Below are 27,613 nucleotides of genomic sequence, written 5' to 3'. Positions count from 1 at the left end.
CATCTTCATTTCACAGTATCCTAGGATGTCAGGGGCCAGAGGAAACTAGATTGCCATGGAAAGATGAGGACATAAAATATTTAAAAGTAAACATTCATCAAAAGTCTTAGCCTCTAAAATTGCTTGCATAATCTGAAACATAGGGAACTCGAACAATGACATTAGTATTTACATACATAAATATAAATGTCTATTAGACATCTGTCTGGCTAGTTAGTGTATATTTTGAGATGTTTCTTCATAAATTGTTCTTTTTCTTCTTCCTTTTTAATGATTTTTTTCCTGTTTCATTCATTCTTTTCCGCCCCCACTGGACTGAGCAATTGCCTGTATTGCCTATTTATTAACATATAAGAGTAATGGTTAGCTTCTGGGTCCTGAGACCATCGCACAAAGAGGTGGAGTTTTCTCTATTGTATCCTAACCATCTCTCTGTTCCCTTCTGTTCCTGCTAATTTGATATTGAAGGGCCATAATCACATTTCTATACATTGAGACCATGCCGCTCTGTTATCAATGTTTTACCTGTTTAGACTGCCAAGTTGGCAACACCAGTGTTACAACAGACTACAGAATGAACTGCCTCATGGCATCTTCCCAGAAATCATAAACCATCTATTAACCTCTTATTTCCTCCCCACATGTGGCCCACTCTCAGGCATGTGGCCCTCTGTACTTTGAGATGGATTTATTTTGTTCTTCATTTAAAACACAGCAATCTTAGAACTTTGATTTAGCAACTTTTTGTCACAGACGTGTGCAAGGCACGTTGTTAAAAACAGATATGTAGAAATAACTGATTGTATGATCAAAAATTTTCATCTACCACTATTAGCAGATAACGAAATTTGCAGTTTTCACTTCTGTGTGACCATCTGAGCCATTGTCCATAATTCACCTTGATGTTCATTTGCAGTACTTTAGTGATCTGCAAAGACTTCGCCTCTCATCTGTCAATCTTGTATCATATTTATTACCCACCCTTGACACCTACATTAGGTTTTTTTGCTGAATAATTTTTGTATAGAACTAAGTTCATTTATTTATTTGTAAACTGGTATAAAGTCACTGTTTGTCTCTTGATGAATAAAAATCCATATAAAATGGTAAATGTTTTTATCTGACACTTCCTGCAGGAACTGTAGAAGAGTATAAGCCTCCTTTTTATGACCTAGTTTCAAGTGACCCCAGCTTTGAGGATATGAAGAAAGTTGTGTGCACAGAACAACGGAGACCTCACATTCCGAACAGATGGACTTCAGATGCGGTAAGTGTAAAACATAATTGGAAGGATGTTGGAAAGTTTACCTGGCCAGGAGGATCAGAAATCCGAAATGTAGCAAAAATCCATCTTCTCCACTGTAAAATCTTCACATTACTGCAATTTAAATACTTCAACTAGTTTCTTAAAGCAAATAGTGTTGTAAGTGAAAATACAAATACAGAAAAATACAGAACTGTTCTACAGACAGCACAAACAGTACAAATATTGCATTATTCCTTTCAGTGGTGTTAGATGCTAAACTAATACATTTTTCGTTTATAGATATTGTAAACAGTATATGTAAATTAGCGTCCCTTATAGCTGTCATAAATAATGTCTTCTCTGCTGAAACCATTGTGAATTGCAGTGTTCTGTTTATCATCTTGCTAAAAAAGAAAAGCTGGCATCAAATAAATCGATTCACAAACACTGAGTACACTGCACTTCGGAGCTGTTGTCTCTTTTCTTATGTGCATTAAGAAGACGAAGAGGCTTGGGTGTTTGCTTAAGTAGTTTATTGTATACAAACACATCAGAATGGATGGCAGGAACATTGAACTTAAATGAACTGTATAAATGACTGACTGCATACTTGCATGCTGTCACTCTGGCTGCTCACTCAAAATGGCACTCTTGGTTGCACGTGCTCAGTACTTATATGCACGTGCCCACTGAGTGGAATGTTTCTTAAAGGTACATCACACACTCTACATCCTCCCTCTTTACTGAGCTGTCTCATATAAGCAATGGCATTTCAATAGGCATGCAATTATACAGACAATGATAAAGAAAACAACAGTCATGTCCAGGTTGCAGTGTATCTATAACTTGGTTTCGAGATGAGACCTGATCTTGTAACATAATAGTTAGGACTGGGTTTAGCAACAGGGACAGTCACTGGGGAATGTTCTGCTTGAGGAGTCTCAGGGATTTTCTCAGGAATGGGGATTGCTGAAGGAATGTCCTCTGGAACAGGAACATTGGACAGGTCACTCTGAGAACTAGAGACTTTGTCACAGGCAGAATGCTGTAACACTGGTTCGGACACTGGTAACAAATGCTTGCAATTTCATCTGAATTCCATTCCTTGTGATTCCACAATGTACGATCTTGGCTCTTGACACAGACTTTTCACAAATCCAATGCAATCAAAACCTTTTGACATCTGCATCCTCACTATCTCCCCTTTATTCAATAAACTGAACAGTTTGCTGGTTTTATCATAGTAAGACTTCTGGGACAAACACTTCTTCAACAGTTGGGCCTTTACTGCTTTGTTGTTTTTAGCACACGGAACCAATAAATTACTGCTGATTGGTAGTGTGGTTCTGGTTTGTCACGACATAAGTCTCTGGGCAGGTGAACCAAGATGTTTATCACGAGGAATGTTTCTGAGATTTAACAAGTTTAGAAAAACATTGGTATTTTCACGTGTGAATTTCTCTAACAGCTGTTTTGCACTTTGAACTGCCTGTTCATCCAAGCTGTTTGACTGAAGGTATTTAGGACTACTTGTAATGTGAACAAAGTGCCATGTTTCTGCAAATTTCTTGAACTGCTGACTAGTAAACTGTGCACCATTGTCAGAAATAACTCTGTGCAGACTACCATGGACAGAAAAATGTCACTTCAACTTAGTAATGACAGTACTGGACGTTAGGTTGGGAAAAAGGTCAATCTCAAACCAATTTGAATAAGAGTCTACTAACACCAAATAATGTTGACCATTCCACTCAAAGATATCCGTGACTACTGTTGACCAAGGTAGTTCAGGAATCTGGCTTAACTGAAGTGGTTCTTTTTGTTGATGCTGCTTTGTACTATTATATACTGAACAAGATGAAAGTACTTTCTCAATATCTCTTGACATAGAAGGCCAAAATACAAGACCTCTTGCCCTTCTTTTGGTAGAATCAGTTTCTGGGTGGCCATGATGCAAAATCTTAATTTACTCTTGTTGCAAGGACTTTGGAACAATCAGTTTAAGACCTTTCATGATGACACCATTGTCTGACAAAATCTTATCTCTGTATGGGAAATACTGTTGCACTTCTATTGGTAAACAAGATTGCTTTGAAGGTCATCCTTGACTGATAAAGAGGTTGAGCTTCTGAAGAATTGGATCTGAAGCTGTGTGAGTTCTGAGCTCATCAAGACGTATGGAAGAAAAATGTCTCACTTCCATGACCTCAAAATCAAGTTGCTCATTCTTATGCTGTTCTGTGTTTTTTCTGGGTGATCTGGATAAAGTATCAGCAAGATAAAGAAGTTTGCCTTTTGTGTAAACAAGAGTGAAACTGTACTTTTGCAATTTGAGCATCATATGTTGCAATCTAGCTGTTACTCACAGCAAGAGGTTCTCCCGTTTGATTCTCGGCTGGGCTTGGGAGTGCCTTCTGTGTGGAGTCTTCATGTCCTCCCCGCAGTTGGGTAGCATTTGAAAGACGTGTGCATAAATGGGCGTGCCTTCGTTAAAGGTTGGGCGTCGAGCTGGCACCTCGGCGATTCGTAAAAATCTACTGCCAATCATTAGCAGACCGGAGTTCTACTGTGGTGACCCCTTACTGGGAAAAGCCGAAAGACAAACAACAACAACAATGTTGCAGTCTAGCTGGAGCTGTATGCACAGACTTTCTCAAAATAGTAACTAGAGGTTGATGATCAGTTTCAATCTGGATAGGTCGACCATAAATATAATCATGGAACTTTGAACATGCAAACACAATTGCCAAAAGCTCTTTCTCAATCTGGCCATATTGCATCTCAGTCTGGGTAAGAGTTCCCGATGCATAGGCTACTGGTCTACTCTTTTGACTGCAACTAGACCAAATTTAGAAACATCACAGGAAAGAGTAACTGGTTTGTGAACATCATAGTAGCTGAGAGTTGGTGGGTTAGCAATTTTCTGTTTCAGGACATCAAATACTCTTTGGTGCTGTTCTGACCATGACCAAATTACCTCTTTACATGTCAGCTCTTGTAATGGTGCTGAAAGTTGACTTAAATCTGGAATGAACTTGCCTAGGTAGTTAACCATACTAAGAAAATGCTGGAGGTCTTGAACATTATCTGGAGCTGGCATCTCGAGAATTGCTGTTTGCTTGGAAGGATCTGGTCGTAAGCCTGAAGTGGTAAACAATTGACCAGCATAAGTAACTTCTTGTAGCCTGAACTTGCACTTCTGAGGATTCAGCTTAAAATTCACTTCACGTGCTCTTTCCAGAACTTTCTTGAGGTTTCTGTCATGTTTGACTTCACTATTGCCTCCTACTGGAATATTATCTACTATAATAGCACAGGGATAGCCAAAAAAAAAAACTGCTCCATCGCATGCTGAAAGACTTCAATGGCCAGTGATCTCTCTGACTGTGCACGTTGGATGATGAGGCCATTTTAATGCTTTGTTCAGGTCTCTTGGATCAATACATATTCTGATATCATCTGAGCTTTTCTTGTGAGCTACTACTGTGGAGGATACTCATTCAATAGGTTCTTCTACTGGGCAAATTACTCCCAGCTGCACCATTTTGTCTAGCTCAGCTTTGACTTTAAGCTGCATAGCTACTGAAACTTTCCGTGCTGGTCAGATAACTGTGCTGAACTCTGGATCTAACTTCATGGAGTACATGACTGGTAGTTTGCCTAGTTTGTCTGCAAAAAATATCAGCATACTCAGAAAGAATAGTCTGGGTGAAATTTGACCATTTGTCATTCAGGCTTACATGGTGGACTTCTTTATTAAGTGAAAGCAGTCCCATTTTTAAACAGTCCCTGAGGCCTAATAATAACTGCACATGTCTCTTGACTACTAAAAATTGCAAGTCATAGCTGTTCCCAGCACAGTAACATGAAAGCACTACTGAGCCTTTGGCTTCAATCTCTTCGCCACCATAAGCAACAAGCTTTGCACACTTTGTTACATCAAGTTGGTCTGCAGCTTTTACTCTAGCAAATCTTTCTGCTGACATAATTGCATTTTGAGTTAATGTCTACTTTGAGCTTTATACTACTCCCATTAATCAAAACAGTATAAAATATTTCATCCTTTGCCTACAAATCTACTGCAGTGACTGTTTCACCAAGCACAGACACACCATCAACATAAAAAGTAGGGTTACAGCTTTCTAATTGATCAACTTGCCTCTTGGATGCCCTCTTTTAATAAAAGAATGTGCCTTATTTGATTTACAAAATCTTTTGAAATGATACCAAGAATGACACTGCTGACCAAAAGCTACTCACTTTTCTCTTTTGGGTTCATGATTTCCACCACAATTACAACGGCTGACAAAATTTGGTACTGTAGCTAGCTTCATTGGTTTATAGTTGGTATTAGAAGTGGAGGAAACCATGAACCCTTTTTGCTTTACTGAGCATGCCCTGGAATTTGCTGGAAAGACTCAGGGTTTCCCAGGGACTGTTAAAGGACCTGCAGTAGATGTCATGTGATTGGGCCTGTTTCTTTAACCACATGCTGCATACTGTCAACATGAGCTTTGTCACTGTGCCTTCCGCAGCTATTCTCATTTGTAAGCATATTTGTGTGCTTTTCTGTAAGCTTGTATATCTGACAAATCTCAATGGCCTTATTTAACGTTAAATCACTGTCTCAAAGCAAAATCTTTCTCACTGTGTTATTATTAATACCACATGTAAGCCTTAATACCACACAGCTCATCTCTCAAATTACCAAATCTGCATATTTTAGCCTTATTTCTCAAGTCAATTATACATGCTGCAAAAGGTTCACCAGGCTTTTGATCCCTTGTGTAAAATAAGTGCCTTTCCATTGTAATATTCATTTTGGGGTTACACGTTTCTATAAATGTATGTTTTAAGCACTCAGGGTCTTCCCTTGTTTCAGCTGGTACCACTGTATAGCAGTCTTTCCCCGCCCCTGCAAGCAGAGCAGGTGCATACACAAATGAAGGCTATCTTTCAATGGCCTCTGAGCCAGCTAAATTAAGCAGAATAAATGCTTTTGTATGTGGGTCTTTGTCAGAAAAAGCAGCCTATATGAAAATATCATATTCCTGCTTTAACACTCTCCAATTTTCTGCAATATTGTTATCAAACACAAGGGGTGGTCTGCAAAATCCTTCTGCCATGCCCACAGAATATAATAAAACACAATGCAAAATGTCCCTTGTAATGATGTATGAACATTTACACACACCACATACTTTAATAATAGTCAAATGCACAACAAACTTCAAAATACTGTACTCTCCGAAATATGCTTTGAAATAACTGTACTCTGTAAAATAACTGCACTGTAGCACTGCACACACTTGCAAACACTTTGCATACTTTGGATATTTTAAATAGCTTTAGTTAATATAAAAAGGTAGCACATAACAAAAAAGTACGGTCGTTTTCCCTTTTTTGCACATTTTATGTGATTTGAATATTGTTTCAAACATTTTCTTAATTATTTTGAATATTTTATCAATATGTCACAGTATCGGACATTTTGTGCAATAAGAAATTTGTTCTGAGTGTTCTAAGTGCTTTGTTTTATATTAATAGCTAAAGAAATCATTTTAAGTGAATTTTAGTACCTGGAATTTGTTTATTACCTATTTTGTGAGTCATTTGAGCATTAGGGATGATCCACTCCTGTATATTCCTCCAACTTTAACCAGTTGTCTCATGGTGTAACTCTGCATCCCATTCTGACACCATGTCGCTCTTCTTATGTGCATTAAGAAGATGTTGAGGCTTGGGTGTTGGTTTATCAAGTTTATTGTAGACAAATACATCAGGATGGATGGCAGGAACATTGAAATTAAACAAACTATCTAACTGACTGACTACATACTTGCATGTTCTCACTCTGGCTGTTCACTCAAAACGACACTCTTGCTTGCACAGGCTCCCACTGACTGGAATGCTTCTTAAAGGTGTATCGCACATTCTGATTTATAGCTGTCACAGGCAATGTATACGTAAAGTGCAAGCACATTAGTGTTAATAAGTTATTAACAAGCCGAATGAAAAGGAAGTAATACATTAGAGGTAATCTAACATTATAATGGGTAAACAAGGCAAGAAGTTAAGATAAAAATATAAAAACGCTAAGATAGGTACACTCAAAAGTAAAGTTAGTAGGAGAATTACAGGAAATCAGAAATGGTAAGGAAGAAATAATCTAAAATAAAATAAATGTTAAAACTAAAGTATTTGATGGGAAGGTGCTTCAACAAAGTATTAGTTTAAGGGTGTGCACACTTATGCAACCAGCTTATTGTATGTTTTTTATTTTTTATATATTTTCCCTTAACAGATTTGTTTGTTTTTCAATTGACTTGTAGAGGTTATAGGTCAAATTAAAGGTGGGAAAAGTTTTGAAATGATTTATTGCTGTCTTATTTTTTTATATCACAAAAACCTGGCATTTTAACAGGGGTGTGTACACTTTTTATATCCACTGTATATACACTGAAAACAAGTCATGCTCTCCTTTATAGTCAGAGTAGAAATCAATATATACAGAGTACATAAGGAGTAATTTTTTGCATGACTTTTCCTTTCAATATCTCAGATCTTTCCCCTCCTACCATGTCAATGGTTTCCAACCAAACTTCTTTGCTATTATCAATGTACTGAAATGGGATTGCTTGTACTTTCTGTACTCTGTAATATGATCCTATAGGTGTAATGTATGAAAACGTTGTATATGTGCAACCTTTGTTTTTACTATTTTTTTTCTTATTTTGGCTCCCAGGCAGAACCTGAAATGATCCCAATGGATCAGTATTCTATCTTGGTTAAAAAATAAAAATAAATAAATAAAATTACAGGTTACAGTTACTCTTGTATTGTCTGAAATGCATCTTTGGTCATGAATTTACAAAGCATCATCCTACATCCAAGTGCCATTTGTAGATGACTCCCAGCTTAACCCAAAGGGTCACACTAAAAAAATGACAAACGGTGCAGACTTGTACTCAATATACAACCTAAATTCACCAGCCAAGTGCTGCATGTTCTTTTCACCCAGCATATCTTGGCAGCTACAAAATTTCAATTTAACTTCAATCAGTAAAGAATGCAGAGAATGGAGAAAAAGATAAAAGAACAGCTCAAGCCGTGCTGGCTCTGATTGGGTTGTAGAACATTCAATTTTAATTCCAGCACAATATATAGTCACAAAAATTCCACAAATAACCAAGGTAAACTATGACACTTCACTTTAGGATGGCACTAAAAACAACAATAAAACCAAATAAAAATTGTTACCCAAATGCCTTAAATAAAACTGTATTTTGCATTTTCCTCTGTCAATGAGTGCAGACTTCATCAGAATCACAATAACTGACGTACCATAGCCCTTGGTACAGAATTTTAAAAAATCTGTGGCTGTGGCTTATCTGTTTCATGCAGATCCGCACAGCACTTGAACAACAGCTAAATGCATAGGATCATAGGAGGCTACTAGGCTAATAGCTCTGGGGCCCTTATAAGCCTAGCCAAGAGTGTATCCCCAAAAAAAAAGAGACCTCAGTCAGCACCTTTTGTCTCTGTCAATGAGGGACATAGGTGGAACCCTTAGGACAAATTTGTTTCCCATCCACTCATGCAGGTTGCGCTTCAAGAGGGTCAGCAAGGTACTCTTAGTATAGAAATCAGTCAGAACAATACATTGAAGCCACTTAATAATTTTGTTTGTTCTTTCCATTCCACACAGAAGAATAAACACTATCCCACTCAACTATCCAGTATTTTCCAGAATGTCCAGATTTTTGCCTTTAATCTGTCCCTCATAAAATCTGTTGTATTCTAGCAAATCATTGAGGACTGCAGTCACTAAATAATGATAGACATTTGAGTTTCAAACTTCATACTCCTCAGAAAATGCATGTTGATTCACATCTTGTCATTCTGTTAATTTTTTAAAGTGAATTAGAATAATATTTAAACATTCGTCTCACAGCAAGAGGTTCTCCAGTTTGATCCTCGGCTAGGATGCCATCTGTGCAGAGTCTGCATGTCCTCCCTGTGGTCGTGTGGGTTTCCTCCGGGTGCTCTGGTTTCCTCCCACATCACAAAAACATGTTGTAGGTTGACTGGACACTCTAAATTGGCCTTAGGTGTGTGTGTGTGCCTGTGTGAGCCTTTTGTGGAAGGTTGAGTGCCGGGCTGGCAACTCGACACTGTAAAACTCCACTACCGATCATGAGCAGACAGGTGATCCGCTGTGACGACCCCTAACTGGGAAAAGCCGAAAGAAGAAGAAGAATATTCAAACATTGTCCTTGATTTTGAGCCTTTGTTCCCCATTATTTTGTTGGCATTGTCCAGAATTCTTGTGTTAAGAGATTGAGAGGTATAGTCAACCCATAGTGCAGACATGCATGTAAACACCAACCTAAGTCATGTAAAAGATCTAAGCAATATGTAACATTTTAACAAAAGGTAATGAATACAAAATCATACTGTGTGTGTGAAATGTATGTGCTCCTCAACTCCCTCATGATATCACAGCTACAGTGTTTTCAGAGGTTCATAGGCATTTACTAGGCTATTGATCTTTGAGGATCTTTAGAGTCCTAGCCATACATTCTCGTGAAGTTTTTCACACTTATATTTTAAGTACAAGTTGTCCATAGATGAGCAGAATGTTTACATGTTGCCCTTATCCATGAGGGACAAGGGTGCTAAACCAGGGGTGAATTCACAGTTACCCATCCGTTCATCTAGATTACATTTAAATAGTGTAAGAGAAGTACTTTGCTTTATGTGGAGAGGAAGGTGATATGTATCTCTGTGATACATAGCTATCCCTTCAACATGTTATATTTATGTTGCAAAAGAGACTGAGATGTCTTGAGTAGGTATTTATGCCCCTTTGGATTTGTGAATGTGCAGTAGGTCAGACAGGAGTCAGTCTGCTGAAGCTCAGTATGCAAGTCAGAGATCGTCTCTCACTGACCTGTATGAGACTGAGAAGAGGGACAAGGCTTTGAGACAGCCCACATAGATCTTATGATTTAGGCCATTGATTTTCTTAGTAGAAAACCACTGAGGGCATTCAATTTATGTTGGATGTTTGTAGGAGGCATTATAGTCAATGATCAGCAATACAGTTGAATGATCACATCCCTGGACCTGAATGCCATTGTCTTAGTAATAGTTGTGCAATAAAAAAGGATTTTCTTACAACAGTGTATACAAGGTGATTGAAAAACAGTTTGCTGTCTACATAGGTTCCTAAGTCCCTAACTGTTGGATCTGTCTTTAGAGATATGCTGTCCATGTGACAGTTACAAGGAAGCTATTGTCTGCCAAAGTATACAGTTATACAATTCTTGGCATTCGGTTTTAGTCTATGTTTTTTGACACCAGCTATTAGTTTGGGAAAGGCCGTTTTAGAGGATCTTGGTGTCCAATGGGGAGTTTATGATGGCATCAGACTTTACAGTCATCTGCAGTTTTGGTCAGCCATAAACCCTTAGCAATAGCTTTGACTTCTGAGAAGTAAATGTCAAAGAGGAGTGGCTCAAGGAATGACCCTGGGGTATACCACTAGAGACAGGTCTTTTGGAGGAGATAGAGCAGGCCATCCCAATTTCTTGGGGCCTTTCTATGGCCAATTTGCTATCCATTGAATTATGTAGGGCTTGACATTTAGCAGAGATAGTTTATATATGATACCTGAGTGTGAGATTATGCTGAATTTCTTTTTGATGTATAGCTATGCAGTGTGTATGACTTTCCCCCTCATCCATTGTTTCAGAAACCTTCTCAAAGAAGTCAGCCAGTTTAAGTAGACAGCATCTGTCCTGGACAAATCCAAAGTGGCTTGGTTCAAGAGTTTGTAGGTTACCTATGTCCATTTTTATTAATTTCATAATGATCCTTTCCATAGCCTTACAGATGAGGCTGGTCAGATATATGGGTTTATAATTTCCTGGCTCAGTTGTGCAAGGAGATGACTGTTGCCGTCCTCCATTCATCTGGCACAAAGCCTGTTTAGAGGCTGACATTGAATACCCTCTGTAGGGGGTCTGACAGGTCCTGTTTCAGGCTAGCCAGTAAGCAGCCTTGTATGTTATCCAGGTCCATAGACCCAGTATTTGTGGTCTTGGATAGTGCCTTTTAGGACTCATTCATGAGAGATTTGAAGGAGTAGTGTAGATGTGGATAGGACATCTGGGAATGTAGAAAGGGAGAGAGGGATGAAGTTTAAGCTAAACTTACCTACTAGTAGATTGGCTATGTTCTCTTGGACTGAGTATAAGATATCATTTACTGTTAGCTTTGTGGAGTGACAGATACTGTTTATAAGGTTTCTAACATAGTTAAAGAAGCCTGTGTGGCTCTTCTTCACCTGGTTGGCTATTCTGACCTCATATCTGACTTTGGTTGGTTTAATCAGGGTCTGGAATTCCCTGTTAAGTTTATCAAGAGATATTTTTACATTTTGAGATTTGCATTTATTTTTATGTGCAATGATCTTTTCTCTTATTATAGAGTCTGTTAATATTTGGGTTCCACCACAGGCATTTATGTTTGAATTTGGCATTGTATTTACTTTGGAGGAGGACAGATGCATCTATAAAGCTATTCACATGTGAATAGGATTTCGAGGTAAATGATTCCTCATAGGCAGTGGGGGTCATTGAATTGGAAGGTAAGGTTGAATTTGGCCAGGTCATCACTCTGTTTTAGTTGATTAGCTTTGGCATAATCTTTGAGTACTGAGGTATTAAAGGATGATTCTAGCTTCAGTCTTAAGGTGACATGACCAATGTATTGTCCGATTTGACCAAATAGAGAGTTACAATTGGTCAGGAGTAGCACTGTCCCATATTGGTGAGGAACAAGTCCATATTTTATTGTCCACAGTTGGTCTGTAGACTAACTGAACCAGAGAGTTTATATTGATGAGTTTCAGAAATCTCTGAGCATACATGTTGGAGGATATATATATCTCCTAGTTAATGGAGGAGTTTTTGAAGTCCTCTAGGGGAATAGTGTTTGACTTAATGCTTCAAGACTCAATAATAGTTCAGTACTAGCTACGGGCTGAGGGAGACATAGACGGGGTTAGCCATGATGTGATAAGGTGTCTTGCTAATAGTAGGATGGACATAAATGAGCTCCAAATTGCTATCTTGTGTAAATAATCTGGAGGTGATTTTTTTTTGGAAATATAGAGATACTGCCTTAAGTGCCTTCATTTAGTGCAGTGGGTCTGAACTTGTTGTAGGTATTGAAACCTTGCAACAATGGGTTGCTGTCAATGGTCTTGAACCAGGTCTCTGTGATGATGATTATATCAATGTTTTCCTGTGTAAGGAGTGCTTCTATGTAGTGGAATTTTTGTTAAGGCTTCTGGTACTGAGCAGCAATACTTTTATGTTATCCAGATTCTGTTTTGCTATGTTGGAAGCTTCTGAGGACTTAACGTTGCCTTAAACGGTACAATGGGGTGGACAAGATTTTTGCCAATATAGGAAAACATTGGAGAGACAGATGCAGACCATTCCTGGCAAAGCAGTTATAACTGCCTACCATATCCTCCCATGCTGATATATATTGGACCCCCATTTGAACGACACCAGATGCTAAGGCAATTGTTGAAGTCAATAATGTTATGTTCATATTGTAGCATCATGCTTAATGATAGTAAAATGCTGCTCAAGCTAGGTTCATACCTGCCTCTGGCACATATTCTGTGAGCTCCACCATGTCTCTCTTTATATAGTCCAGGGAGGTACATGTGAAGACATTTACACCCACATGTACTATGAAAGTGTCCTATGTATACCTGTAGTGCAAGGACCTGAGTATCTGTATGATGTGGCGAATCCAGGCAACTGTGACCCTCTCCTTGCACAGCCTGATAGGTGGTGCATCAGTGTGTCTCACCTGTGACTAGGAGGTTGAATTTTGCGGAGGTTTTCCTTATAGACTTTTGAATCAAGGCTGTAACTTTTAAGATGTCTGTTTCAAGGTGGATGCTGCCTGTGTTGTGTGTTTGTGAAGAAGAAGGGGGTACTTATTTCTTACTTAAGATTTAGGAGGCTTTTGTGGTTAAATAGGTTACTTTTAAGATCCTCAGCATATATAGGTCTATATGTTATTTTTAATTTGCCATCAATATAATATGCAGGAATCAAAGAAATGAACTGCAGGCAATAATGGGGTTGCATGCCACTTTAAACCAGGATCAACAGACATAGCTGAAATATGTCTGCTTATATCCTCTGTGTCTGCTACAAAAATGAAAAACAAGTAAACTATATATCCTTTTCACTTAACCCTCGGCACAAAAAGTAGTCCACCTAAAATAGTCAAACAAGCTAGCTGGCAAGCAAAGGGATGTGTTTAGAATGCAGCATTTGCTATGGGCAAAACTACAGTAGCCTAGTTTTACACATTATTTCATCTCCAATCACTGGATGGAAAATAAGATGCAGAATCATTTTTCTCCTTCAGAGTCTATTCCATCCAGTGGAGTACCACCTCAGCACCATTCTAGAGAGCCAGGTTTCCATCACTGCTCCATTACCTGCCATCTGTGATCCACACCACCAGCAGCAGTTAGGCAGTTTCTTTAGATTTGTTCAGTCCTTTACCCTCATAAAGAACTGTGTCACCTGAGGTCATTTCTCAGCTACAACTCTTTTACCTTCCTTTCCTCCCTCTGCCTGTTGGTTTTCCTGGGCATGTATCATAACGCTGACACATTTTCTCCTCTTCCTCTTCATTTTGGGGACAATACTTAATCAGAATGAATTCTGTCATGCCTCGTGCTCTTCTTTTTATTGTTGACTGCTCCATCATCATTGTCCCAGTCCTGCAGCTGTTGGCACATCACTTCTGCTGGGGAGGAGTGCCTGTGATTTGCTTCTTACAAGTGAAAAATATCTCAAGCATTGCAGGGTCTATGACTCAAGTCTGTGTGGCAGTCTGTACAACTCTATCCATATGATTGTAGATTCTTTCCTTTTTTTTGTAGTAAAGATACCTTTGAGAGGTCCTGACCTTCTACAAATACACCTTTCTTAGTAAAGATACTTTTGAGAGGTCCTGACCTTCTGCAAATACACCTTACTTTCAAAAAAATACAACAACTTAGAATGAATATGCCACAAAGTCCAAAGTTTCACTTTATATACTCTATGGGTCTTTGCACTGCTGCCCTGGACAGCACACAATGACCAACATCCTGGGCAATGTATTCATCAGAAAAAAAACTGAGCTGATCTTCTCTCAAAACACACACACACACACACACACACACACACACACACACACACACACACACACACACACACACACACACACACATATTTGGGATGTACTAGCAACTCTTCAACATTCTGATGATTTTCTCATGCTATTCTGTCCACTTTGTTAAGGATGACCCCGTATCTTCTTTCTTGCACTTTAGGCATGTTTGTCTTTTACCATGCTTATCCTTAGCTGTTTAACAGTTAAATCCATTTTAAATGTTTTTCCATATAAAGTACAACTTCTTTGTCTGGACTCACAGAGCATTCTGATCCCTTAACTGGCTGCTTACTGCAGTCCAGAGAACAGTGTTTGATTCCTTCCACCTCCACTTACCTACTGTGTTACTCTGAGAAACTCACTTAACAAGACAGCATTCCTAGGTCACTTCTGACAAAAGGGACTTGTGTCCAGCAGGTTTACCAGGGTAACAAAAATAAATAGATATACAGATAGAGAGGTAGGTCGCTAGATAGATAGATCGATAGATATACAGATAGAGAGGTAGGTCACTAGATAGATAGATAGATAGATAGATAGATAGATAGATAGATAGATAGATAGATAGATAGATAGATAAAGCTTAATAAATAGATAATGCCTTGCTGTCCCTTTGGAGAGATCTCAGGACAAGTTGCTCCAGTATTTCAAGTCACCCTGCCAATGAAATATGAAATCCAGGCTCCAAATTCAGTACACAGCTGCTGCATATGGATGGCTTGATATGACTGAATTATCACAACTCACATTTAAAAGGATCAGGAGAAAGGCAGAGCAGGAGAGCGAGAACCTTAAAAGCATCCATCTTAAATATGACTTGACAGTGTCTTCTGAACCATCACTTTAGTAATACATTTGACTCACTGTAAAACAAAAGGTGTTTGGAAAAGCTGAATATGGCATGGCTGGGGTTAAAGACTTATGAAGTTAATGGCTTGACTGGAGAGAATGTTGCAAAAAGTGTTTTTAAAATATTTATTCTACTTATGCAGTAGTTCCTAGAATGGTCTGTACTGGGACAAGTGCTGTTTAATAGCTTTATGCTACCATCACTTTCCACCTTGATAGCATACATGTTGTTCAGTTGTAGAAAGAAACAATAGGAGACAGATGGCGGCATGAACTCGCTTGCATTTCTTGACATACTAAAGGATGGGGCCCACAGATGCCAGTTAAAGAGACCGATATTTATTTTATTTTGACATTTATTTACTGGGAAAGTCTGACTGGGACAGAGCCCATTTCCAGCGGAGGCCTGGGGAGAAACAGTACAGATGTATGTCTTTGGAATATGGGAGGAAAATGGAGCACCTGGAGGAAACCGTCTCAAATGCAGGGAGGACATGCAGACTCCACACACATATGAGATGTTCAACAAAACAGTACATCTGTAAGGGGGGGGGTTTCTTGGATGGATGTAAAAAATGGGCCTTAAGTCACTAATAACAGTCATCACCCAGTCTGAAATTTCTATGCTTATTGCAGTTTTGTCTTGCTTTGCAAAATCATAAAACCTGTGAGACTGCCACAGTGACTCATGTGTTGCAAGATTCTCTATACATTGTAAAAAGCTCGTTTGCTATCACACTTCTGTCATCCTTCCTGTGTCTTAGATATCAGTTAATGATTTGCCTTTCTGTAAACTGGGCCAGCTGTGACGTTACCTGAATCTAATGCATTTTTTCCCTTCCTTTGCTATTCATCTTTGTTACACTTCTGACTTATCTCCTGTAAGTTGCTTCTCCCTTTCCATGCTTCATTTATCTTGTCATCCTGAAATCTTTTCCATACATTTGCTCTGCTATGTTATATACTCTTCCTTTTTCTTCAGACACTATTCATGTTTGCCAACATATAAGCTGTCTGTTCTTTTAATGTAAATTAGATGTTCGCATATTTTTGCTTAAGCCTGTCATTTCATTTTTTTTATTGCACTGAAAAGGTACATTATCAAAAAAAAATGCTGGGAGCTACATTCTAGAAGTTGCTGCACAATTACAAATTTCCTGACTGCACACCTGCAAAATATTTTAAAGGTGTAACACTGAGTTTCAGAAATGACTCTTCTTTAATAATAGTTTATTTTTCTGTGTCAGGACTTACAGGCTTAGGTCTTTTTGACTGTATGCCTTCCATCATGTCCTTGTGGAAAAATGAAATAAATAAACAAACAAGCAAAAACAATGATGGGTCTTCTGCATCAAAGCTCTAATATTGTCTTAGCAGATGTCACTACCAGAAAGAGATTTTTCTAAGAAACACATTTCAGATCTACTGATGTTGCTAGCAGAGGCAAAAGTACATTTTCATTTGTGAAGTCGAAACTACAAACATGCAACATAATACATTGTGGAGGTATGAGATACAGAATGAGTTATGCTTTCACTGTACTTGAAATGTAAAATCTTTGTAAGTGTCATATAGAAGGGATGGTAGAAGGCCAACTGTAGTAATAGGAAGAGCAGTGCTGGTCACCTGGGGACTGTTAGTGCTGGCCTTCAGCAGCATGACAGGAAGTGATGAGTGCGCAAAAGGTATAAAGAGGCATGAAAGAGTTTGTGAATCTCTGGAAAGAAGGAGACATCCATTCTACAGAAGTGTAAGACTGCTCTAGGTACGCAGTCTTTCTTCTCTTTCAGGAATAGTAAAACTTTGAAGGGCAGGCTGTGTTATAAGAAATCGACATCTGAATCTGTATGTTCTTGTAATGCTAATAAGATTGGGACATTTCCCTGTAAGAGGTGTAGCACGTGTAAGTTTATCAAAACTGACAACCAGTCTTTTCATCCTGTTACTTCCCACGTTTTATTTTAATAGATATGCAGACTGTGGTTCTTCTAATCTTGTATACTTGGCTGTGTGTGATGTCTGCTAATCATTTTACATTGGCAAGACTAATCGGTGCCTTAGAGATCGAATTAGAGAGCACCTTTACTCTATAAATAAAAATGATGACAAAAAGGCTTTACCAAACATGTAATGCAGGAAGGTCCTGAGCATTGTTTTAAGTTTATGGTGCTTGAACTTGATTACGTTAGCCCTAGAGCGGTAATATTAGGACTCATACTGAGTGCACTGAGATTGAATGGATGATTATTTTGCAGGCCACTGGGGCAAAGGGTTGAATGATTATATACCTGTAAGACCTGTGCTCAAATCACGTGGTCTAAGGTAATGCCGTAAATGCTCTATTTATTTCATTGTTGCAGATCTGATGAAGCATCTAGTTTTGATGTGAAAGTGCTCATCCTTTATCTTATTTTTACTTTTGTTTTTGTATTACAAGTTTTTATGTGGTTTATGCCATCTGCCTAACCGTTTATTTTATTTTATGTATACTTTTTCCTTCATCGGTTTTGCTCCTGTTTTGTTTTGGTTTGATTCAGAGAATAGCTGTATCTCACTATTAGGAAAGTAATGTGGAAAAAGTGTATGGTGTACACACATTCACTTTAATTGAAGGATCATGGCTGGTAGCACTGCAAAAAACCTTTAGGGAATGCATGACTAGGCTTCTAAGGATCCTCATGGAGCAATAGACTGGTAAGTAACTTTGAGCTATGAACCTATAAAAGGTAAGTACTTCAAAGTGGTGTGAATGTGTGTGTGCGTGTGTGCATGTGTGTGTGTGTGTGTGTGTGTGTGTGTGTGTTTGTATCTGTGTGTGCACTTGTGTGCAAACATGGGTGATTGTGTGTGTGTGTGTGTGTGTGTGTGTGTGTGTGTGTGTGTGTGTGTGTGTGTGTGTGTCAGTGGCGGCTGGTGACTTCAAATCAAAGGGGGGCTGCATGAAGACAGCTGAATGGGTGGGGGTCAATGGGAATGGGTGTGGTCAACTAGAAAGGGGAGGAGCTATGCTCAAAACCACAAAAACTGCAACTTTAATTAAATACGCTGCCATCATTATGAGAGTCCAATCAAGACAAAATGAAGTGTAGAAGAAAAAAAAATATTTCAGTCCATTGGCTGCATGACAGCTTACTTAATATCTAGATGGAAACTAAAAGGTTGTGAGGCATGAAAAAATAAATTACTTTTTAAATACATTACTGGAATGCCAGTCAAAATCAAGTATAAGAAAAACAAGCAGCACTCAACTCAAACCACTTCTCCTTGCACTCCATTTCTAATTATAATTTATATTCAGCTTTATTAAACTACCAAGTAACATGCTGAAAGTAGCAATCTTTGTGATACCCCCACTTGTAAAAATGTTTCTTATCCAAAAAAGACCTGCTGCCTGACAACTATCTACTTGTTTCATGGGGAAAACATGTTCAAAGTAAAAAATGAAAAGCAAACAAGAAACAAGCTCAACATACATTGCTTAAAGGATTACTGCACAGGATATGGACCACACACGATAGATTGGCATTCTGTTTAGTTTGCAGGTAATGCCTGTAATGAGCTTTTTAAAATAATGTAATCCTGTCCTTTATTACAAATACTGTCATATGCATTTTAATACCCAAGGCTTATACATTATCTAGTTATGTAAGTATTCTCTGCATGGCAACAACAGAAAGGCTTTCAATATTGGCAATTCTTTAACAGTATGCTTATTAAAACTTACTTGCATCTTACAATCTTAGACAAGCTTACCTGATAGTCATTAAACCATTGCTACTTAAACACAGAGCAACAGGCACTTTCTGAATAGTAATAAGCATAAATCAACAGTATAAAAATATGACAGAAACCAGAACATTCTGCAAAATCAAGGACAGATGAAAAGCCACTGTAGTACTTGTATCTACCTTGGATGGGGGGATAGTCTGCACATTTACACTGCATAACTGTTCCTTGCCTTGCTTGGACACATCCAGAGTCACTACATGGGGGAGTGGGATGCAACAAGTATGTCACAATTTGAAATGTCTCTGGCTGACTGCAATGGCCCTGACATTTGTCATACCTCTCAACCTCAGAGCAAGAAATCTGGACAAAGCCATACATAGAAGTGGGACAAAGGCCCAAAAATAAGGACAATTTTTAAATATTGCTCTTATAAACTTAGAAAGATAATAGAATAGTAGGTCTTACATTAGTATGAATTTTCTGAAGGGTATGAAATCTGAAACTGAAATGTATGTCATTATTTTCTAATGTCAGTCTTTAATGATTTGCCACTAATTTTCCAGAAAAACAAAATTTTATGAAAAATGGACCAAAAATATGATTCAAAAATATAAAATAGCCACATAATGCAGCTGGGAACCTGTCAAAGAAGGGACACTTTTTAATATTAGTACTGCTAACGTGGGCTGACAAAATAAAATAATCTACATGCATTTCTGAAATAAAACTAATCTATAACTGATTATTACAGTTATTTATTAACTGTAAACCCTCCATGTTTTCTTCCAAAATTGCCATTTTGCGGACGGATTATTAGGGGATGAGCAACATTTTGACCCAAAATCAGGGACAGTTGAGAGGTTTGGATATGCCTAATTCTATAAAGCAATTTATTTGCATGTACCTCTCAACCTGTTAATGCAGGAAATCTGGACAAGGCCAAATATATAGGGGGGACATATAAACAGTACTAAAAATTGCTCTTGTATAAACTGAGATAGTTGATAGAATAGCAGGCCTTGCTTTATCATGCATTTTTCTGAAGGTTATGAAGTCTGAAACTCAGTGTCTGTTATTATTTAATGACTTCATTCCTAAATGATTTGCCAGAAAAGCACAAATTTTATGAGGAACAAACCAAAAATAAGAAGCAAAAAATCTATTTATTCTGCAAAAATCTGGACAGTTGAGAGGTATAGTTCAGCCAGGGCTGTCTTTGAGTTTGCTGCCCTTCACAAAATCATGGTCGAATGGAGCTTCCCCCCTACAGCCATTCCAATGAACCATTACTTGGCTATTTCACCCCATTTACCATAAACACTAATGTGCATACTGCTTTACTTCTGGGATGATTTGGACTTCATTTGAAAGTTTTATTTTGCATTTTACAGCACAAACACTAATAGATATCATATCTGCTAAACAAAGCAATGCAGTCTCATAATGAAAACAGACTTAGCATTAAAACTTCTCTGCCCTTGAAAACTCACATTCACTGAAACAGCATTGAAACCCACATTCAAATAAAATACATTTTGCCAGTGGCAGATAAAAATTAACTTTGGGTTTGGGATGTTTTCAAATCACAGGCCCCTTGCACACAAAACTACAATATAGTACAGTTTTAGAGGGTGTTTTAAATTTATTGTTTTGAAATGTTTTCAGTATACAATGAAACAAAATGCATGCACCAATAATGACAAAACTGCCCAGTTCAGAACATTTCTATCATAAAAGTCTACTCAGACTTCTACAGTCCACCAGTATCAGTACATATGCACAATTTCCACATTAAAGAAATCTGTAACTAATGAAGAGGTTGCTGCTAGCAAACAACTTTGTATTTCATTGTTTCATCTACAAATAAAGTGCCTGTTGCCCTTGAGGAATAAATTGCCTACCGTACACTAAATAAATGATACGCTAACAATATTGCAATAGGGAGTGGATGGCAAACTGATAACAGGTTCATAGTTATTAGGTATCTTCACCAAAAAGAAGTGCCACATCCACCCCCTTTGCAACACAGTACAGTATCAGCAATGCATCTATCTACTGTGGGAGTAGAACCCACAGCCTTCTGCATCAAAAGCGAGTATACTGCCTGTTGTGCTATTAACAATGTAAGCAGAGTCAGCATAAGCAGCACTAAACTTTTGCTCCCCTGCAGCTCTCAGCTCCTTGTAAAATCTACTCACTCAGCTGTATCTCTGAACTTTGCAGCACAAAGAAATCTGGAAAAAGCCAAAGTTTATTGGGGGGGGCAAAAGCCCAGAAACCAGGGACACATTTTAAATATTGCTTGTATAATGTTGGAAAATTGCTAGAATAAAATGCTGTGTTACCGCCATACATTTCACTGCCAAGCCTTAAACCCAGGACCCTGTGCAAAACAGTCAGAGCAACATACCACTATGCCAAATCAGCTGTTTTGTGAAAGAGGAAGACGGAAACTTAAATGGCTACCATTTAGTGAATTCAGTTCTCACCATAGCTGTCAACCTCTTAGCATAAAACACCTGAACAAAGCCAATAATGGGTGAATACAACCCACAAATATTCAGTGAATTCAGTTCTCACCATAGCTCTCAACCTCTTAGCAAAAAACACCCGGACAAAGCCAGTAATGGGGAAATACAGCCCCCAAACATATTCAGTGAATTCAGTTCTTACCATAGCTCTCAACCTTAGCACAAAAAACCTGGATGAAGTGAATAATGGGGGAATACAGTCCCAAAAATAGGGACACATTTCAAATATCCATCTTATAAACTTGGAAAATTGCTAGAATAAAAGCTTTTGTGTTACCATGTACTTTCTGAAGAATATGAAGTCTGATATTCAAATGCTTGCCTTTTTTATTTAACATTTGTTAACTAGGAAAGTTTGACTTGGAGCAAAAGCCAATTTTTAGCAGAGGCCCAGGGAGAAACACTACAGACAGACACATGCCCTTGTAAGATGGGAGGACACTTGAGGAAACCCACACAAACACAGGGAGGACATGCAGACTCCACACAGAAGGTAAGGCACCCCAACCAAGAATCAGACCAGAGAACCTGTAGCTGTCAGGCAACAATGCTACTACTGCACCAATGCACTACTGACTTTGCAAGGACACAAAAATACAGAAATCACAGATTTTATGAGGAACCGAACAGGTATGAGGGAAAAATCTGCAATTTTTTTACAAATGGGTAGGGAATTCAGGCTCTTGCCACCTGGGCCCAAGGTACAGGGGTCAAGCCTGTTCTCTACCCACCACAATATACTTCTGGAGCATCACCAGTCTGCTGCCTTCTTCCTGAATCCAGACTGGTAAGGCAGCAGTCCAGATTCACTTTCCATGTGCAGGTTAGGAGGATTAGGACTGTACTACTGTGGTTCACTGCTGGGGGGGGGCTGCAGTCCTGCAGTCCGATAGCACGAGCTGACACTGGTGTGTGTGTGTGTGTGTGTGTGTGTGTGTGTGTGTGTGTGTGTGTGTGTATGTTTGTGAACATGCATGACAGTGTGTGTGTATGTGTGTGACTGGACATGAGTGCCAGTGCACATGTGTATGTATGTGTGTGTGACTGGACATTTGTGCCAGTGCGTGTGTGTGTGATTGGACATGAATGAAAATATGGTTGAAGTTGCTTGTGCTAATGTACTGTATGGGACGGTTGAGGGAACACTAGTGCCATTAGGTCTAGTAGCGCAGTGTTTCATTCAGAGACAAGATAGTAAGATGCTAATAAGCTATTACTCGTAGGCTGAATCATGTCACTGAATCATAGATTACTGTTGTTGTTACACTATTGGGTACTATGATGTTGCCTTAGTAGTATTGGTGGCGATATTTTTTCTGAATCCTGACTATTTTAATCTCACATGTGGCAGTTTCTCAATTTTAATTTATCCAAGAAGATATCTTTGTAGTCTTTTAGTAAGTTATTTATTCTCCAGCTAATTTTATGTCTACTTTATTTAATAAGAAAAAGAGTACGTTTACTCTTGGGTAGGTCAGCAATGAGGATTATCCTGTTCTTATAAGAACATGTAAAATTGTGCTAGCTATTACTATTATTGGTTTCAATTTTTCAATGCGAAATGTCCCAAAAGTTGTAAAGGAACACTCCAAGTTATTATCAAATACCTTACTTAGTATACGACTAATATGTGTCTTTGCATATGATTTGTGATGCTAAATATGTTCACTTATTTTGATGGATGCTCAATCAACAAGCATATGTATCTCTAAATTCATAAATTGTACTTCTTTTCTGCAGTTTGCTTTGCATATCATCTTGATGCATTTCACTTACACATGCATTACTGTTTTCTGCTGTAACACTTTTAGTGCGTATAAATTGTTCTCTCTTTGTCAATGAACAGTCTCTCTGTCAGACTACTACACCTCTGTGTCATGCTATCATTGTTTTCTGCAGCCAATATGGTTTCCTTAGACTTCCCTGATCTCCACACCTTGTTTACTTATCTTGCTACATGCTTTGCGTATTTTTTCCATTGCTGGATTGGCAGCATTATGTGTCTATGATCCTCTGCATTTCCTATGCAGTGATTCAGTTCTTTTGTTTCACAGCTTCAGTAGAGAGCAGGAAATGCCATATTCATGAAATCATTTACATGCTAATTTAACTATTTAAGGATATGAGCAACTAATCAGCTTGCAGCCTCAACAGCTGATTTATTTTGGTTTCCACTTATAGTTTAACCATTTCAAGGGACACTGATTTTTCACTTTTCCAGGAAACAATACTAGAAAACCATGAATAAGGGCTGTCTGATTATTCGAAAAGCATACAATTTTAATGGAATCTGGCAATTTTAGGCGAGAGGCACCTATTCACCATTACCTGCTTATCTTGTGTTTACCACTTACAATGCTGCGGCTGTCATATTTTTTATCAAATTCTCTGTACCTATAATCATTTTTAATTCTGCATATAAAAGATAACACAAAAATTTGTAATGAATGACAGGCATAATTGGAAATTACACGTAAAAATCATGGTTACATTTCCGAAAAATGGGATATAATTTATTTTCCTTTTTAAGCACCAAACATTATGTCTGATTATTTTCAAGGGTTATAGTACATCTTGATATGCAGACTGATAACTTAATAGGGGGTCAGATTGATCTTTATTTCAGGAGATATCCATTAAATAGCATTTTTACTGAGGCTGTCCTTTAATATTTATCAGAATGATGTGGTTTATATCACATCATCGAACACAGACATCATTGAATCACTGAACATCGAACAGACTTCATCGAACGGTGAAAACACTGAAATCCTGTTAATGGGAATTCCAAATGGTGACATCACACTGTAAGGGTGTAGGCAGGGGGTAAGCCCCCCTGCACCCCCCACATGGGGGCTGCACCCCCCACACCCCTCCCGCTACTTAAATATACCAACTCTGAGATCACGCCACAGTGTAGGAAACGGATGTCTTCCATTTCTTCACTGTAGTGCACTGGAGTGCAATCTCGGGAGTGGTATACCTAAGTGGCAGGGGGTGCGTGGGGTGCAGGGGATCTTGCCCCCCTGCATGGAGCAAGTTGTCATTGATCTGCACTCCACAATTTTTTTCAACTTCGATTTTTTCCCGTTCGATGAAGTCAATTCGATGATATGCGCTTCGATGATGTCTACGTTCAATGAGGTGATATACACCCGAATAATGATCAGTTTGTGTGAGGTACACTTTCATATATTTTTATTTTTCTGTATCACTCTATGCATACCAAGAAGCATTGACAAAACTAACTCTTCCTCATAATGTTTCATACTGCTTATTCACACAGAATACCCACTTTTAAAAAATCTAACATAACTGTTCTTAGTCCCTACTGGTTTCATTTGCTGTCAGTAGTTCATCACACAATATGTAGCTTCCCCATTGGCTTTGCAAACCAGGCTCATTATCCTACATTTCTCTACACTGAAAGTAAGCCACCATTTTTTGACAATTGCTATAACCTTGTTAAATGCCACTTTTCCTATCTAGCACCTTATTTCTATTAGTTAAGTTGCAGATCTTTTTGTTGCATGCAAAGTGACAGGCGTTCTCTTCTAGACCTCTGTAATTTTTCTGTTATAAACATTGCAAAGGACTGGAATCAGAACAGAACCATGAACTACACTTGAAAATGTCTCTCGTTCTTTGTGGATTCAATTTATTACTCTGTCCAACATTTCAGACATTTTGTAACAAGGTAGAAATGTGGAATCCGCTGTAAAGTTGGCGAACTTGAATATTAGTTTATTATCTGGGGCTGTTTGAAAAGTCTTATTAGTTTCTGTGTTTGAGCAAGCCACATCCATAGACCCCGCTTGTTTATTAAATTGCTTACTCATTTCTGTAAATATATTAGAGTCATTCAATGGGGCCATTACAATGTAATTTGTTATCACTCTGGATTCAGTGCCCACTGGTCAAGGCATGCAAAATAATTCCTTCATTTTTTTATGGATTCAATAGTTCTACCCTTCTAATCAATGACTACCCCAAAAAGAAGGCATTTCTTCTTCATATGGGATCTTCTGTAACTCTCATTCACATTCAGAGTATTCTTAATATCTGCTGGTAAGGTATCCCCGAAGGATCCATTTGTACCAAGACAGCATAAGATGTACAGAGAGGTATATTTCGAGTGATGACTTTATGTTCTACATCTGACACCCCAACAGCCAACATCTCACTGTGATCCAATAATATAGCCTCATTTTTACACCTTTTCTGAAAGTAGCTATGATTTTACAGTTCCTTGCATGAATCTTGGCCTTTTTTGTCCAGTGATAAGCAACATTTTCACTCAGCGCAGAGAGAGAGAGACCTGCAGGTGGGACAAAATACACCCTCAAAAGTTTCTTCCAGAAGCCTGCTCGTTTCTAAACATTACTTTTTACCACTTCCATTTTCCCATTTTAGTTTATTTAATGCTGTCGTAAAAGACAATGGCAACATAACTATTTTTTTCTCCTCTCAATACAATGTATTTTTCCTCCTTCACTTTATTATAACCACAAAAATGGCACATGGTCTGAGCCTTTTTCTGCTGTAACTGTGCATACCATTATGACTTTCTGTGAAACTGTGTTATTTTCTTCTGGTATTTATCACAGCATCTGTTATATTACATAGGCAGTTTTCATGTAAACCAAGCTGATGAGGAAAGGACTAGCTACATCTCAGACACTGACAGTCAAAATGAAACAAGGTTCTCTGATTTTAGCAACAATAATCTGGCCACACTATATTAACAGTCTTATTAAGTGTAATTTGTCAATCAAAGATGACCAAGTTTACAACTCAGAAAATGTGTCCTGTTTCTGAGCATGAAGAAAAACAGTATTAGGAACTATTTAAAAATGTAATACTTTGACAACAGAATCTAACGTGATACAAAATAAATAAAATGCTTGCCAGATGCAGTGAAAAGTCAGGAAACTCACATACTTTTACTGTTTCAATGTAAATTATGGCCAGCCCTCAGAAAATGTTTTTCTTACTTGATGTAATCTGGGGACACCAAGAAATGGGATCATGTCAGGACAGCAGTCCAACTACCCATTTTAAGGTATAACAAATAAAAAGGCACAAATTAGAATACTGCTGGACTAACAGAAATACAGATAATTAAAAGATATTGCAATAAACACTTTTTTCAGTTTTGTGGTCCACTGGCCATTTTACTGTAGTTTTGCTATTTTGCTGGTTAAGCTCCAATATTTAATTTTGTACAGTTTAAGGCTCAGAGCCACTTGGTGGTGATAGAGAGCTTTGTTAAGTGTTAGAATGAATTTTTGGAAAAGACTTGCTTGTTCCTGACAAAAAAGAAACTCCTATGCTCTTGTCAAGGCCTGTCCCAGCAAACACAGATCTTGCTTTGGGAAGGGATATATGTGGGACAGCACTAAACATAAAGCTGCAGAAGAAAAAAAATGTATGTAACACACACCCTAAGCACCAGCTGGAGTTCAAAAAAATGTAATTGAAATAATTATCCTCATTGGTGTCTTTTATTCTTTGAAATATTAATCCTTGCTGGTGTCTTTTGTTCTTGTCTTATGTGAAATGTTTTGCCTGATCCAATGGCTGTAAACTATTGCTGAGGCTCAGTCATGCAGAAAAGTCAGTGTGTTGCAGGCATTTTCTCTCTTACGGCCATGAGACATCTGATAGCGTGCTACCATTTCAAGGTTCTGGTACTCTTCTACTCTTACATTCGGCACTATCTAACTTCCACTCCCCGGGGGGGGGCTTACTAAGGAGTCAGGCTTGTTGCTAAATGTGGTATTGTCTACATGTACACACAGGTGCCTTGCCTCTGAGACAAGGGGACAGACATCTCTAGGAGTTCTACAGACAGAAAATACAGTACAGCTGTACAGAAAGACCTTTGGTAAGGACAGTTCTACTATAGCAGGAAGGCAGTTTAAAGAGAACTTTGGTAAGGACAGTTCTACTATTGCAAGAAGGCAGTTTAAAGATACCTTTGGTAAGGACAATT

The 27,613-nt window shown here is 38.3% G+C and overlaps 1 protein-coding gene across 2 annotated transcripts in view; it reads left to right on the top strand.

Annotated features, from left to right (window-relative positions):
• The window catches only part of LOC122811760 (activin receptor type-1-like), a 393,690-nt gene that overhangs the window by 343,775 nt on the left and 22,302 nt on the right, over positions 1-27,613 (top strand). For both annotated transcript variants that reach the window (XM_044083816.1, XM_044083815.1), the window contains exon 9: positions 1,137-1,267. In XM_044083816.1, coding sequence (XP_043939751.1) covers positions 1,137-1,267 — 131 coding nt within the window. The remainder of the gene's footprint in view (positions 1-1,136; positions 1,268-27,613) is intronic.

Source organism: Protopterus annectens, chromosome 9.part0 (genome assembly GCF_019279795.1).
Source record: "Protopterus annectens isolate FY-2018-M chromosome 9.part0, PAN1.0, whole genome shotgun sequence".
Lineage (NCBI taxonomy): Eukaryota > Metazoa > Chordata > Ceratodontiformes > Protopteridae > Protopterus > Protopterus annectens.
This window is presented reverse-complemented; position numbering and strand designations above follow the sequence as displayed.